The 16,786-nt window shown below is 40.6% G+C and overlaps 1 protein-coding gene across 4 annotated transcripts; it reads right to left on the bottom strand.

Moving 5' to 3' along the window:
- Positions 1 to 70: 70 nt before the first annotated feature.
- On the bottom strand, positions 71 to 16,784 carry SPATA45 (spermatogenesis associated 45). 4 transcript variants are annotated; one of them, XM_088146946.1, is made up of 3 exons: positions 16,670 to 16,784; positions 11,035 to 11,299; positions 71 to 3,179 (listed from the first exon to the last, which is right to left on the bottom strand). In XM_088146946.1, the coding sequence occupies exons 2-3, from the start codon at positions 11,273 to 11,275 to the stop codon at positions 3,160 to 3,162; spliced, it is 261 nt and encodes an 86-aa protein (XP_088003072.1). In that variant the 5' UTR covers positions 11,276 to 11,299; positions 16,670 to 16,784; the 3' UTR covers positions 71 to 3,159. The 4 variants fall into 4 exon arrangements, with proteins under 4 accessions (XP_088003072.1, XP_088003065.1, XP_088003079.1 ...); XM_088146939.1 differs by lacking the exon at positions 16,670 to 16,784 and adding an exon at positions 14,830 to 15,619; XM_088146953.1 differs by lacking the exon at positions 16,670 to 16,784 and adding an exon at positions 14,740 to 14,824.
- Positions 16,785 to 16,786: the final 2 nt, after the last annotated feature.

Below are 16,786 nucleotides of genomic sequence, written 5' to 3'. Positions count from 1 at the left end.
GTGCCACTGGAGCTGTTAATTGTCATCTGAGTGTGTCCCACTTCTGTCTGACAAGAAACTGTGCCCAGTTTTCAACATCTGTGGTCAGAAATGAGTCTGAGAGCCAAAAAAGGGGGTTAAGGGCTGCAGGTACTGTAGGTGACTCCAGTACTATTGTCATCCTGGAGGCAGAGAGCATTTTCTTCCTTTAGAGTATTCGTATGTATTCTGTAATGCAAATAATCTGCATGATAAATAAAAATACTCTTGCATCTGATTACATTCAATGTACAAAATCTTTAAGATGCATTTCTTTACTGGTGCTTAAGGGAAAAAAACTGACATCCAGCTTGTCTCTGTATGACAGACTCAGCTTAGGTGCCCTGCTTTTCATCCCTAATCATGTTTCAGAAGACAAATAACCTTTGCGCCATTCACAGTTTGAGAGATTCTATGCTGAAACAAGGTTTTGTGATGTCTTAAAAGCAGAAATGATCAGGATTGATCTGTGATGTCACAACAGCCAAGGCTTTGTATGCATATCCACAGATAAACTTTGCTCTGTGGTCATCCAGTGCAGACCAGCATGGAAACCAGGATCTTACATAAAAGTAATCTACATAATGTTATTCTGACCACAGCATTTTTTTCTGTAAGGAACTTTGTTACTGTTGAGATACAATATTGCAACATCACACTTCTAGCCAAGAACATCAACAGTATAGAAATCTAAATATTTAGAGGCACATATTAAACCTATTTTGTACCATGTTTTTTGTCTCATTTTTAACAAATTCCTGTCTCTTTGCCTTTATTATTGTAGTTTCAAAGAGTTTTTAAGGTTTTGAGGTCCAGTAAGGTTTTGTTTATCTTGGTTGGATCTACTGATTTAAAAAGCACAATAATAATCTGGTGACTATTACAAGCAAAGAATGTTTGTATTTCTTTGCTATCAAGATTTTCTTGGCTTAAGTGTTGTGCTATTAATCGGGGCACATGCCTTTTGTTTCTCTGCATTCCAAGAAATAATATTTATTGAGATAAAATATTTTGAGAAGTGACTGACATGAAATTCTCTTAAACTTGGAGCTATCCTGTTCCCAGGAAAAGTTTTTTGTTGTGTTTAACCATGGGCCCACAGTGGGAGTTATCTGTTCACAGAACCTAAACCTAACCTGGCATAATAACCATTCCCTTTCTCCAAGGAACTGTAGGAATTTCTACAGATAACTATCAGCAGCACCTTCACCAAATTATGACAGTAAACCCACCTACAAATTTGTTTCTTAGTCTGCAGTTTTAATTGTGGCTCTAGGCTTCAGGTACCACAGCTGTGAATTCTATCCCTCCATCCTTTTTTACCTTGACTTATCCCTGGAGATGGATCAGTATTTTTAAAATCACTTTCAGCTCCAGGAAGAGTGAAGGCACTTGAAGATAAGATGTAAGAAACAATGACTGTGCCAGTACTTACTCAGGATAAAAAAGTAACTATACTTTCCGTGACAAGTCTCAAATCATTTAATTAAGACTGATATACCAGACTGAAATGGTCAACGTAGAGGCAAGCATTTAGTGGAATTTATCTGAGAGGCTGGGGACATTTTCCTATCATAATATCAGAAAGGTTTTTAAGATAGAAAGATAAAGAAGGAACTTTATCTTCAAAGGGCTATTTTTGGCTTGAAAGGATTGAGATTCCTGTCCAGAAAAGCCTTTGAACTTGTTTCAATAAAGTTAAAGTTTTTCTTGTGGCTAAATGGCATACATACCTCTCTATTTGGATCAACAAGTTAATTTTTTACACTGAAATTTGTATTACTCAAATACAATCTAATGGTGCTCAGTGAGGACAGAGTCAGCTCAAATAAAATAGGTTTATGAAAAAATAATATGAACTGGGTTGCAGATGTCCTCTGGTGCAAACTTTGGGAGAATGGGAGGCAGGAAATGGTGCTTCACTCTGCATCCTTACCCAGTCTTGCTTTAGCACAAGAATGGCTGAGCCTATAAGTGAAAGTCTGGGGAAAAGTCTTTGCTCCCAGAAATCCTTTGAGTCTTCGCACCAACCATGGCCCTACTTTGTGTTTTGAGTTAGCAGCCCCATAATTTCTACTGCCATTAATATATCTACAAGGGGATGCCTCCCTTTGTGTTTATCCCCCATACCTGGGGTTTGAGACACCTGTGCTATCTTCCACATGACTAAGAACACATCTGAACTTATTGTTTAAGCTGCTTCTGCCATCTGTTTATGGCAGCTTAACTTTAAACTAACTTAAGAAAAACATATCCAGACTGAGATTCTTTAGCAAGAGCTTCAAGCTACTCAGGTCAGACCAAAGCTACCATGTTCTCCCACTGGACAATTCTCCTGTTGCTACGCCCTCCCATCTTCTGTATCAGGAAAACAATGGCCAATCACTTTATATGTGTGTAATACACACACACACACACGTGTATGAAAATATATCTATACAAAGTAAAATAAAATTCATATAGACAAAGTTATATGCAAGCACAACAACCAGGTTTAAAATTAAAAAAAAAATCTTGGTAGCTATTTTGCATTCTAATGACTTCTATATCTATCATCAGTGCTAAAAAAAGACTAAGAGCTTTACCTAGCATAGAGGAGGATGCTGGTTCAAAACCTAGCAGAAATGTGATTTTTTTTTTAAATGCTACCACCCAGCTTCTTTCACTTTACCTCAAGTGAGTGGAAAATTATATAAATGCAACCCCACTTTAAAAAAAAAAGTCTTCAGCTTCAAAAAGAGTCCTGTTCGGCATGGTGGCAATTAGTGCAGATAACCTCTAAAATATAACTTGGGTAGATTACCATGTGAACAGGGTTTGATAGTGTAACACAATAACATTAAACTGAGAACTAATCTATGACTCCAATCTTTCCTGTATGTGCTAGTAATTTGAGGCAAACCAGCATTATATAACAATACCGCCCAGCCTTATATGATTATTATGGGGAATATTGAGAAAATATTTCTGAAATGGACATTTTTATTGTAGATATTATTTCACCATATTAATTGTGTTTTGTTTTAACCCATACAAATCTATTTTTAAAAGTTAACCATAACTTTGTAGCCAAGTTCATTCAAGAATATATATATATATACTCCAGTACTCCAGCAGAGAAACTGCTTGTAAGACCACCACTTATCCAAAAATTGCATTGTCTGAAAGATAAAATAAATATAAAGTGAAAAACAGAATCATCTGGTTATTAAATGTTTTCTTAATATTAGTTAACAATATAATAATTTTACAGCATGCCACAGTAGTTGAAATGTGTATAAACAAAAGTTATACAAGACTTCTGAAACCATCTATGATGTCTGTCTCATATCAGAACAATTCAATTAACTCTGCCAGGGAGCGATTTGGTGTTAACAACAGGACAATGTGTGACAAATAACCCACCATGCTCTTGCAGTGTCTTGTTCGGATTACTCTTAGGCAATGGAGTAACCTTTGAAACATCCTGGACATTTTAATTAGCGCAGAATAAGTCTACCAGTTAGAATCAATCATATGAAACAACTCTATTTTTTATTGATCTGTTCTGAAAGACTTATGCATGGCCAAAAAAGAGGAGAAATAGCAGCACGGATTTGCACAGAGCTTGCATGCTTTTATATATATAGAGAAGCGCGGCTGGATAGCGTAGTGGTTAGAGCACTGCCTTTGACGCAGGAGACTGGGGTTCAAATCCCGGCTGGTACCTACCTTACCAGTAGGGGTCCTTGGGCAAAGACCCCCTAACACTTCACCTGCCTACCTCAAATATGAGAGTGACATGAACTAAGAGAGTCATGCCAGCTTGGACATCGCCTGGATTAACAAGATCCACGTCAGATGTTGGGAAACCTGAACAATCTGATGATAAGTCAGCTACTGGAACAAAGACCTGGCTCTGCCAAATGGCATGGGGCAAAAAAAAGGGCAACCAACCCTGGGGGTGGCTAGCACCTTGAAGACACTCCCATATGTTAACATCTTACTGACCATCAGCATCTTGGAAGATATTGTGTATGTGTTTGGTTTTTATTCTATTTTTATTGTATTTTATATTGTTTTTATTGTATTTTAATATTTATTGCTGTTTTATTGTGAACTGCCCAGAGTCACTTTTTGTGAGGTGGGCGGTATCTAAATTTGAAATATAAACAAACAAACCATACATGGACAAGAGAACTTGGAATTGATGGAATGCTACTACAACAGTGGACCTAATGATAGGGGATATATAAAACGTATGAAGGAATTATGGATAGACAGAAGACCTACATCCACACTAACTGAGAAACAACCAGTTATCCAGTGCTTCAACATAGTGAAGAGGAAGCTGCTCTCACAACTTGAGATAGAACAACTTCACATTCCAACTCGGACTCAAGCAGACCTGGAAGAACAACTGGATGTGCAGCCAACACCTGAAGCTGGAACGTCACTGCCACCCCCTCCATTACAGAGCACAGCAGGTGATATGAGGCATAAGATCATGGATAAACTAGCTACAGTCAACCCTTGAGACCGATTACCAAGGCTCAGTGGAGAAGTACCATCAGATAGTATACTAGAAGATGCCAATAAAGCCCTCATGACAATCCCTACTACCATCATAACTCAAACCAATGAACTGGTATATGCTATAGCCGCTGTAATCCTGGAAATGCTTGGCTACACAATCAAGAAGGACAGCAGTACATACCCTCCCTGGAAAATGTGGTTGGAGGCTAAGATCAAGGCAATTCAAAGAGAAGTCAGTTGGCTGGTGGAACTAAAGAAGGGTGTGGAGATTAAGGACAAGACTCAGCTACTGAAAAAATACATGGGCTTGACTCCATCTGAAGCCCTAGAGACTGCTAAACAAAGGCTCACAGCACTGGCTGCAAGGCTAAGGAGATACATTAGAGAAGCAGAGGCCAAGAAGATAAATGCCCTGTTCGCCAAAGAACTGTCCAAAGTGTATTCCCAACTGCAATGCAACCACACAGTAACAGTAGAGCCACCAACAGCAAACTGAACAGTACTGGAAGAACATATGAGAGAAAGAGAAGACACATAACACCAGTGCAAAGTGGCTGCAGGACCTGATAGCAGACCACAGCAATCTCCCAGAACAGGAACCAGTCACCATCACAGTGGCAGACATCCAACAGTGGGTCAAGAACATGAAGAGCTGAACAGCACCTGGCCTGGACGTGATCCACATCTACTGGCTAAAGAAACTAACAGCAGTGCATGAATGCCTAGCAGCACAGATGAACCAGCTGCTAGCAGCAGGCTGCCACCCAAACTGGCTAACACAAGGAAGGGCCCTCATCATGAAAGACCCTCACAAGGGAACAGCACCATCCAACTACCATCCAACTACCAGCCAATAACCTGCCTCCCCACAACATGGAAAGTCCTATCAGGCATCATAGCTGCCAAGCTACAAGACCATATGGGCCAGTACATGAGCACCGCTCAGAAAGGCATTGGGAACAATACCAGAGGCTCAAAACCCCAGTTGCTCATAGATAGAGCAGTCACCCGAGACTCAAGGTCTAGGCAGACCAATCTGAGCACAGCCTGGATTGACTACAGGAAAGCCTATGACTCAATGCCACACACATGAATCTGTGAATACTTGGCGCTATACAAAGCCAACAGGACACTAAGGACCTTCCTCAAGAACTCAATGGGACTGTGGAAGACAACACTGGAAATCAACTCAAGACAGCTCACACCATCAAATGTGGCATATACCAAGGTGATGCACTGTCCCCGCTGCTGTTCTGCATAGGCTTAAACCCCCTCAGCCAGATAATCACAAGGACTAGATATGAGTACAAGTTCAAGAGTGGAATCACCATCAGCCACCTCCTCTACATGGATGACATCAAGCAGTATGCTAAGAGTGAATGAGACATCGATTCACTGATCTACCTAACACGGATCTACAGTGAGGACATTGGGATGTCATTTGGACTGGAAAAGTGTGGCCAAATGCTAGTACAGTCACATGGGAGCCACGATGAGGATGCAAGGAAGATAGCAACTTCCAAATACCACCACAGGATAAGACAGGTCCTGAAGAGCCAGCTCAATGGGAAGATCCATGCCATCAACACATACGCTCTACTAGTTATCCAATACCCTGCTGGTATAGTGAGCTGGCCAAAGGAAGACATGGAGGCTGCCAGTGTGAAGACCCGGAAGCTCCTCACAATGTACCAAGGTTTCCACTCCAAGTCCAACACCCAGAGATTGTATACCAGCAGCAAAGAGGGCAGGTGGGGTCTGATGTGTGTCAAAGCCACTGTCCTGGATGAAACCTGGAGCATCACTAAGATGGCACCCAAAGATGAGCTGCTGAGAGAATGCCTGAGGCAGCAGCAGACAGGGGAGGAAGTTCAAGTGGAGGAAATACCATGGCAAGACAAGCCCCTGCATGGGATGTACCATCGACAGATAGCTGAGGTGGCTGACAGTGGGAAATCCTATCAGTGGCTGGAAAGGGCTGAACTAAATGACAGCACTGAGGCATTGATCATAGCAGCACAAGAACAGGCACTAAGCACCAGATCCATAGAAGCAGGGGTCTACCACACTAGATAGGATCCAAGGTGCAGATTGCGCAAAGAGGCCTCAGAGACGGTCCAACACATAGTGGCAGGGTGTAAGATGCAGGCAGGAACAGTGTACACTGAATGGCACAACCAATGCCAATAGCTGGCATTGCGTACAGGAACATCTGCACAGTGTATGGGCTAGACCCTCCCCAAGTCCAGATGGGAGATTCCACAGAAGGTCATGGAGAATAACAAGGCTAAGATCCTGTGGGAATTCCAGATCCAGATGGACAGGCAGGTACTGGCCAATCAGCCAGACATCGTGGTAGTAGACAAGGACCAGAAGACAGCAGTGGTGATAGATGTATCAGTGCCAAGTGACAGCAACATCAGGAAGAAGGAGTATGAGAAGCTGGAGAAGTACCAGGGCCTGAAGGAAGAACTAGAGAGGATGTGGAAAGTAAAGGCCAAAGTGGTCCCAGTGGTGGTAGGAGCACTTGGAACTGTGACTCCTAAGCTGGGAGAGTGGCTCCAACAGATCCCAGGAACAGCATTAGAGCTCTCTGTCCAGAAGAGTGCAGTGCTAGGAACAGCTAGGATACTGTGCAGAACCCTCAAACTCCTAGGCCTCTGGTAGAGGACCCAAGATTGAGGAAGACACATACCACCCTTAGAGGTGAGAGGGGAAATTTATTTATTTATTTATTCATCCATTGATTTAATTAAATAACTTTAAATCTAAATATTCTAGAAGACATTTCATATAGTGGGAAAGCTTATTTCCAAGGAATCTGTGCTTGTTCATTCTGCTAACTGTGGATGGATAATTTCAAGGTTTTAGTGCGCTTCTTTCTTATTGTAACAACAACAACAACAACATAGAATTTTACCCCATTTTTCCTTAAGAAGCTTAGGCAGCATGCATAAGCAGTTTCTTCTCCAATTTTTTCTCACAATAGCCGTGTGAGATAAGCTGGTCTTAGAGGGAGTGACTGTCTAAAGGTCATCTAATGAGCTTCTGTGATTGTCAGGAGATGTTATCTTGGGTGTCTAGGTTCTACTCCAGCACCTTAATTACATCATACTGAACAACTCTTCAAAGAAAGGAGCAAAGCTGAACTAGAGGACAGTTTTTACTAAGTATACTTGGCCATTTTATTTGCACATTTTACAAGCTGTTCCTATAATCTATATACTACTAAAACTCATTACATTTATCTGTTTGTACCCTCAAGTTAGCCCAAATGGATTCATTATACCGCAACAATTTTTGAATCAAGGTACCTAAAATCCGCTAACTTAAAGAATGAATAAAAAATCTGGGGTCCATTACTCCTGTGGAATTGAAATTTCCATGATGTTCAGACCAGTTTTGTTTGCAAAGTTGTGGCCGTTGCAGCATCCCCATGGGCACGTGATCATGATTTCTGACATTCCCTGCCAGCTACCCATAAGCAAAGTCAATGGGGAAGCCAGCAGGAAATTGGAAGTTGCTCCCACTCCCACTGCTTTTTTGGCCACCCGTAGTCATTCTGTTTATTTGCCTAGGTAAGTAAATATTGATTTATTGAAGTTTGTTTTCTATTACAATTATTTTTCTATTTATGATATATACTGTTCTTAGATGATCATGGGACTGTCCAGCATTGGGGTAAAAAAAATATGGTCAGCCTAAAATTTAATGTTCATTCTGGTCACATCAGACTGTACTACCTTTCTCTCAAAGAATGACCCAACGGGTCACAGGGTTGTCTAGTATTATAAAAACAGCTTTGAAGGTGGATCCCTGAAAATAGTTAAGCTTCTGAATGCTTGGATAGAAAGCTTAAATCAAGCCAATGAACTAAATGTTCATTGGAACACAGGATGCTGAACTGGAAGGATCCAGTAGGGTAATTCATAAGTTTCCATGTTCCACACTGGCATTTGTTTCAGGTAAAAACTCTTAAAAGTTTTTTTTTTAGGAATCCTATGTTTCCTGAAAGAGATAAAATGTGACAGATACCATTCATATTTATTTCAATATCTTTCTCTCAAAATGACCAACGTAGTAAAAATTGTTGGAAGACTGTGAAATCACCTTTGAATATTTGAAAGTAAAAGTGAAAAGCAAAGATCCTACTTCAGCGGGATTTCTTCTGATCATAAAAGTGAATTGTGTAACTATGGGCCAAGTAAGATAAAACTATAGCTAGATAAACAAGCATTGCTTTTCTCCATATTGTTCTGAAATAAATTGGATGGTGATAATGTTGTAGATCACTCTATTATTATCAGACCACATTCAAGATCAGCATTTCTTTTACAAAGAAGGAAGTTGGTGACTAAGACCAAAGAGCTGTCAGTAAAATAAAATACCTGTTTCATCACAAAATATATCAAGTCACACTGGGCCGCCCAGAGTCCACTGGAGTTGGGCGGCCAATAAATTAAAAATAAATAAATAAATAAAGAAGGGGGCATCGTGATTATTTCCCCATTACTGAATAATATTTTGGAGCACATGCTAAAAGCAACTCTAATGATGTTGACTAATTCATTGGCAAAAACACCATATAATATTGCTTCTTAAAAGAGCTGAATTGGCTCGTTTGTCACAGTTTCAGTGTGTGAAAATAAGTTTTTAGATCGGGGGACCCAGGTTCAAGTCCCAATTCAATCATAGAGCTCCCTGGGGAACTCTGGAGCAATCATTCTCTCCCTGCCCAATCCTCTTCAAAGATTTGTTGTTAGGGGGATAAAATTAGGAGACACCCTAATTTAAACTGCCCTGAGCTCTTAAAGAAAAGCAAGATATAGAAACAATAACGCGAAGCAATAGTAAGAACAGCACCAGCAATCCCATATGGCTTATAACCTAGTTAAAAGCATTTCTTCATGTATTATCAGGGCCCATGATCTGCTGAGGAAGCCATTCTGATTATATGTCCAGAAATGGGCACTTAAAGGAGGTGGAACCCCTGCTGTAAAATATTCCCTTGGAAATGGGGTACATTTTGGTCCCAAATTCTTTTCTGCTAAAGATGGGCAAACTTTTCATGGCTGAGATCTACATTCAACTGCTTCTGATGACTTAGGGCCATGGGGCATAGGATGACATTCCCCCCCCCCCAAGTTTTGGGGAAACTTCTGGGATGAAGGTTTGCTTTATAACCATATTAAGGTTATTTTAAGGCTTATGCTACATATTTCCTGAGGTTCCCACCTAAAAATGGTAGGAAACATTTTCAGCAAATTATCGGTTCTGAGGGATACAGAGCCAGGTCTTTAAGGCTCTCTTGAACAATGTGGGATTGGGGCCACGTGGACCTTAGGAGGTATCCAGTGGGCAGGCATGATGACACAGAAGGGGTGCCTGTTAGATCTTGTAAGATGACACTGATATGGAGACTTCTCTGTGAATCCTTAAGTTATATATTTCTCTACCCAAATTTATTTATTAAATTATATATAGTTCTCTACCCAGAGATCATGTTTCCAGACACATCTGCTGGGAGAAACTGGCCCAAGAATGCTAGGAGATTTGTTTATTGATTACAAACTTTTATATACCATTCATGTTGCAAGGACTCCAAGGAAATAGCTGGAGAAGATAATTTGTCTTTATTTTCTCCTTTCAGCCAGAGAAATACAAACAAGGCATGATAGAAGTATTTTAGGAGAAGGAGTGTCTGGGTGAAGCTTTTAATCATGCAATCACCCTGGAATTTGTTTACAGAATTGTGTTAGGATTAATGGCATCTTCTTTAATCTCCCTGTATTCTACCATTACATCTGTTGGGCAGGAAAAGGAAGTATAACTTAAAATGCTTTTTGATTGCTTTTGCAAGGAAAAGGATGTCTACAAGCACCTAGAAATCACAGCCTTTCAGTGAAACAAAGAAAGTAGGGCAGGGAAAGTGTGCGATCTTTAGAAAATGCCTTTGAGAGGGCTGCCTCTGGAGATTTACCATGCAGCCTGCGGTTTGGTTGCCATCATTCTGCTCCACTTGTGTGTGCGTGTGTGTATGTGTGTGTGTCCTCACTTACCAACTTCCTTATTTAGCAACTGTTCAAAGTTACAATAGTTTTTTTTTAAAAAGCAGCTTTGCAACCAATCCTTGCATTTATGGCCATTGCAGCATCCCAACGGTCACATAATTGCCATTTGCATGCTTCACAACCAGCTTCCGACAAGCAGAGTCAATGGAGAAGCCGGCAGTAAAATTGCAAGTTGCGGTCATGTGATGTCTCACTTAATGACCCACATTGACTTGCTTAACGACAGAAGCGGAAGTGATGTAAGTACATACATACATACATACATACAGTACACACTCAGTATATCAAAACATCTGTACCAATGGAACTTTTCATTGTTTGCAGTAATAAGGCAATGGACCCATCACAACTGAATTCCTCCTCTTAATTTTAAGAATTACAGATGTGTGAAGTTCAACATTTATTTACAGTTCAATATATATGAGCTTACTTTTTTCAGGAAAATGCCTCTTTTCCTTATAATGAGGAGGAGTTATTTTTAGCCAGGCTGTCCTGCCACTGTCATACTCATGTTTTTCTTCTTTGTAGTTCTCTACTGAAGCCCGATTACTTTGAGGATAATGTCTTCTCTGGGGCCTGAGCCAACTAATTTCACTCTTTCCTTCTAGCAAGCACCTTGATTCCCTCATGTTATTAAATTCAAGCAAGTGCTTTTTCTCATCTTCAGCCATGATAGTGAAATGAGCTTCCTGTTACTGTAAGACAAATTCATGTTTTTAAAACAACACACATACACACACAAAAAACCAGGCCTCATTTGCTTAATATTTTAAATCACTGAAAACAGACAATACTGTAAAGCCCTGATCTGTTCTTATGGAATGAATGAAACCTGATATATACTGGCTAGAACAGATGATGCAGCTGACCCCAGGGGAGAAAAATATTCTTTTCCAATGCAGATAATTCAGTACTAATCTTCCTGAAATCAACTCCTAACAACAGTTAGGACATAACAATGGCCTTACTGAATGAGGCCAAAGCTGATCTTAATCCTGCATTTTGTTTCTCACAGTAACCAACCAGATGTCTCTGAGAAGATGAAGCTATAACCATCTCCCACCATTGCAACTGGTCTTGGGTTTTCAAACCCAACAGCCTTTGATAGACCTGCCCCCCATGTATTTATCCAATCTGCTTTTAAAGCCATCCAGTGTAACTGACATTAATTCCCCAGTTAAATATATATTTTGGGAAAAAGCACGCTCTTTTGACTGTTTTAAATCTTCCCCAGTCAGCTTCATTAGATGACCTACCATCCTCATTTTATGAAATAGAAACAAAACTCTCTGCCCATTTTATCCATGTCATGCATGGCTTTATACCCCTCAAGCACTTTCCACCTAGGTTGCCTATTTTCCAAGCTAAGGAGTCCCAAATACTCTACCCTTTCTTATAGAAAAGAAGTTAATGTGTTCCAGCTGGGTGGGTATTTAATTATTTTTATTTATCAAATTTATATGGCTGCCCATCTCACAAATGTGACTCTGGGTGGCGTACAATAAAACCAACAACTAAAACATTCTTCAAAAACCATTAAAAACAATTAGACATAAATAGAAACAAGATCACAAGACAGTAGTTCTACTTCCAGGATCCTTATTAACTGAACAGTAGAAGTTTGGGTTTGGAGAAGACTGCCACCAAAATATTGCTGTATAGGGTAATGTAAAACCCCACCCCATCAAAGATGCAGTACTAGTCCTCTTAACTATTGAAATTCTGTGGCCAGCCAATTCATTTGATTAGAATTGGTCTATAGTTCCTCTGCCCTCTTTTTTTGGGTACTTCTTCCGTTCTACACATGTGCTTGGTCAGCAAGGACCCTTTGGAGTTCTTTAGGGTAGAAAGGATCATGTATAGTTCACCCCTTGTGCCTCATTCTTTGATTATGAATATTTCATTCATGTGGGTATCCTGATGGCCCTTTTCAAATCTTTCCTTCATTCTGGAAATTCTGATGTGATCCCCCATGTTAAGATCTTTCTCCTTCCTTTTGCTTTTACAGTTTTTCCTATACAATACAGCCTTACTTACACTTCCTGTTCATTAGACAGATTTACAGTGCTAGGAATGGCGTGGATGCTACAGTGGTAGCTCTGAAGAACATCAGCCCAAAAGTCCGTGTACTGGTTGGTATTTCTAGCTACCTGTAAAATCTCTCCAGAGTTTACTTTTCAGGGTACAGTGAAAACTCCCTATGATAGTCACCCTAGAGTGACAAAGTAATGAATGCTGTAACATTCTAGAAGTTTCTTCAGAGGATGTTAGTAATTTGGGGGACATGTACCCTGTTTGGAGGATATTCTGAAGGATGGATGCTACCTCTCTCCCTGTCTTGTCAGATAAAGGTTCCGGCATGTTTAGATGGATGTCTGTCACAGATATGATGAACTTTTTCCCAAGGCTTTTTTTTTTTTAAATGTTGAAAAATCTATGACAGTAGTCTGTCATGGCTGATCTGGAGTATACACCACTGTTTATTTCTAGAGATATTGATACTTGTGAGTTTATGAAGATTATAAGCCTCTTCCCTTGAAGTGGAAGTCTTGACCTTTTTCCTGGTCAAGGAATAAACATGATAAACCTGTTTATCATGTTTTCTGCTCTCTTGCAATAGGTAATTCACACCACTGTAACTTTCGAAATGACCAAGTATGTAACAAAAGCTCTTTAGAATTCTTTCATACTCCAACATATTGAAGGACTGTAGGGGAATGATCAGGCATCAATTTAAGTTGTAATTTAATTGCTAATATAGAGTTCAGAGGGGCATTTCTAATCCAATGGATGCAAACCCCTCTTCCTCCTCAGCTTCAGAAGTTGTGACACACCATTTTATAATAAACTCCAATGGTGTAAAAAGGTTTGTAGAATTTTTAAGCTCCTATTTGGTTTCTGAGGTTGCCATCTGGTCTGCCATTATTTTTCAAAAGTACAAAGGGCTTAAAATGAAAGTCAAACATGGCTTCTGCCCAGACGTGCCAGGATACATAACCAAAGCCCCCTTTAGGGACAGGAGGGGTACTTTCAGACTTGCAAGATTCTGTTAATGCAACCTTACAATAAAGGTACCCCTCCCTTCCCTCTTTTACTTTCCTGAAAACTAAGGAGGGTCCCTTCTGAGATGCTTTCGCCATCCCTCCTCCTTTGGACTCAAATTTCATTTATCCAACCGGGGCTGTGGCTCTTCCTCCTCCTCCAAGGTCATTCCTACATACCATTACAACTTCTTTACTCTAATATCACTTATTAAAACTACCGATAACTTCCACTGTAAGTTAGTATACATTGTAACTACTAGTGTTTTCCCTAGCAGCTCATATATTAGTGTCAAGACTAATAGCTATTAATAGCCCCATCCTTCATGAATCTGCCTGCTTTTTGAAACTTGAAACCAGTGACTATTATACACTTGGCAACACTGCATTTAACAGTTTACCTATGTGTTAAAACTGCTAAAGAAGTTCTTTTTATTGGTCCTGAATACTCCAGTGCTCAGGCCTCATACTAACTTCAGCTCGTTGATCAGCTATTTAATATACTGTACATTGGCCCATTGGGCCCCCACTATTTGTATAGTTCTATCCATTGAAATAACATATTTTACCTACTCTTAGAGTTTTGTTCTTTAACAAAAGAGGAAGTTTGCTTAGAAGTCTTTGATGAGGGACTTCACCACAAGTCTTTTAAAATCCAAATAAACAATGATTCCTTGATCTTTCTAACCCACATGCTTACTGACACGTACCTATGCTCTGCAGAACTGCAATTTCTGCTGAAATGAGGTTTCCAAGATTTAACAGCTGTTGAGAAACGGGCACTGGTAACGAAGAACTTTGGAAGGTTCTAGAAGTGCTTGGCAACTGGCAATTCAAATCACGGCTAAACCACTACATAGGCAGCCAACTATTTTAATAAATCGTTAAGGTAATATGAATGACATGGTGCACAATAAAGTGAAGGACCAATATTATCACAAAGCATATAAAGACATGAAACTTCAGCAGACAAATGAAATAACAAAATCGGGGAGTAAAGGATCTTAATTCCCCCTTGCAACTAACCAAGACATGAATATGTCCTGGTAACCTCTTTATTCTGCCACGTCCCCATGACATCGCCTTTAACTCACCCTTAGCTCGTGGCTGAAAGAAACTTAAGTCAGTTTGTCCGGTTTTAAATAAGTGTTTCCCCACCCCAAAGAAAACTGGCAGAAACTCACAGCAGATCAGTTTGTTGAATATTCTCAAACGAGCTGTGGGGAGGGGGAATCCAGCTCCTATTGGCTGCTTCAGGCACACCCTTTCCCACAGGTCCTGAGCCGCTGCCTCTACCACCATACTTGTTTTGCTCCAGACAAGGAGAGCTGAACACAGCAACCAATAGCTTTCCACAGTCTGCCAAACAGTTTTTGGTTAAGCTGGGGGAGCCTTCCCACTTATCCGGCAGCTCTCACAACACTCCTAGCAGCAGTTCAGCAGGGAAGGGGAGCTGCTGAGTTTCGAGATAGGCAGCTCTCCTGCCTTATTTTTACCACTTCTCCTCCCTCTTTGGACAGATCCTGTTTTGACATGCAAGGTAAAACAGGAGAGGTGAATCAGCATCTGTCAAAACTTGCACATTGCTGCATCTCTGCCTTAGTGATGAATAGTGTTCCTGCTGGTTGGTGATATTCAGAAAGTGGGAGGGCAACAGAGCCAAGGGATTTAACCAATGACTTTGCTGTATACACAAAATACCATCTGGCAGCAAGCCAAAACGGAGGAGCTTGCTATAGAGTTGGGATCAGCAAAGCAGACAGGAACTTTTATCGTTTTCTGCCATCTCAAGAACTGATGGATAGCACTTCAATGTGAGTGCAAAAATGCCCTCCAAAATTCCTTAATCTAGTAAAAGTGTTGCTATAAATTAGTGGTGGGATTCATCAATAATAGATCATAAGAAATCTGCATCAGGTTAATGGATGGCCAATATGTACAGCTGTCATAGCAAAACTATATCCCTTTTCCAATAGCAACTCACAGAATCCCAGTTCTGTATTATAAAAAAAAAAATCACACAGAATTATTTTGGGTCTTGTTTAGTTTTTTTAAGAAGCAAAAACAAATAAACAAACAAAAATCAAAATGCTGAAATTGATGATTTTCCCAGTGCATTCTGGAATCTCAATCCTGGGGACTGCAAAAATAGTGTACAGTAGTTAGATGCTTTCAGAGGATTTGCCCAAAAGTGATAATTACAGTTTGCATACTATGTCATCTGGATAAAAAGCAATCACTATTTTGAACTTTGATTGGGTTCTTAAGATTAAAAAAAAATCTTCAAGCCTGAAATATGTCCCCTTGCCCTCCAGGAGCCAACGCCCAAATAAGCAGGAAACAGCATCAGATAAATAATCAGGGATGAAATAATATCCTAGTACAGTACCCAAGACTGGCAGGGCAAAGTACTACCTATAAACAGCCAGCAAACCTCACTCTCGCTAGCACTGATAACATCTAGCCAGGTAATGAAACGTTGGCAAGGAAACAACGAACCTCAGAGAGGGCCAAGAAGCCGTTCACTGTCAATTCCTTCTTAGCCCAGTACTGTTCTCTCTACTGAAGACTGACTATAAAACCGTTTACCAGCCCCTAAAATGATATGCCCACAAATGCAGCGTTTTCCCAACCTGAAGCCTTTCAGTCCCGATTTGTTAGTATCTTTCAGATGCTCATCCCTACTTTGCTGTCACCATAGACTGGACCTTTCTCCTCGCCACCCCACCCCTGCCCCAGTGCCTGCAATACACAGCTGGTTTAGATTGCTACGAATTGTAGCCCAACACCTCTATACGACATGAAATCGGGGAAGGCGGCTGCACACTAACAGCTGCTTTCACATGAAGAAAACCGGGGGAAGGTCTCCATCAACCTCTCCGCACTCCAACTCCTCCCTCCCAATTTTCCAGAAGCAGTTTAGGAGCCTTCTTTCATAGAGATCCGCCGCCGAAACCTCATACGAATGCCACGAATGAGAAAGGCATGGATAGCTACCCCCCCACTCCCCCCCGCCGCCAATACCCTATGAGTTGCGCCTGGGGATTAGAAGCATGACACAGCAGGATGCAAAACGTGAGACTCAGTCTCCCAAGGCATGATCCGGGACCAGCAGCCACGCCAATCCTTTCCACGTGGCCG

Source organism: Python bivittatus, unplaced genomic scaffold (assembly GCF_059951505.1).
Source record: "Python bivittatus isolate LINGU-HERP-01145 unplaced genomic scaffold, Pbiv_v1 ctg000020_np1212, whole genome shotgun sequence".
In the NCBI taxonomy this organism is placed as follows: domain Eukaryota; kingdom Metazoa; phylum Chordata; class Lepidosauria; order Squamata; family Pythonidae; genus Python; species Python bivittatus.
This window is presented reverse-complemented; position numbering and strand designations above follow the sequence as displayed.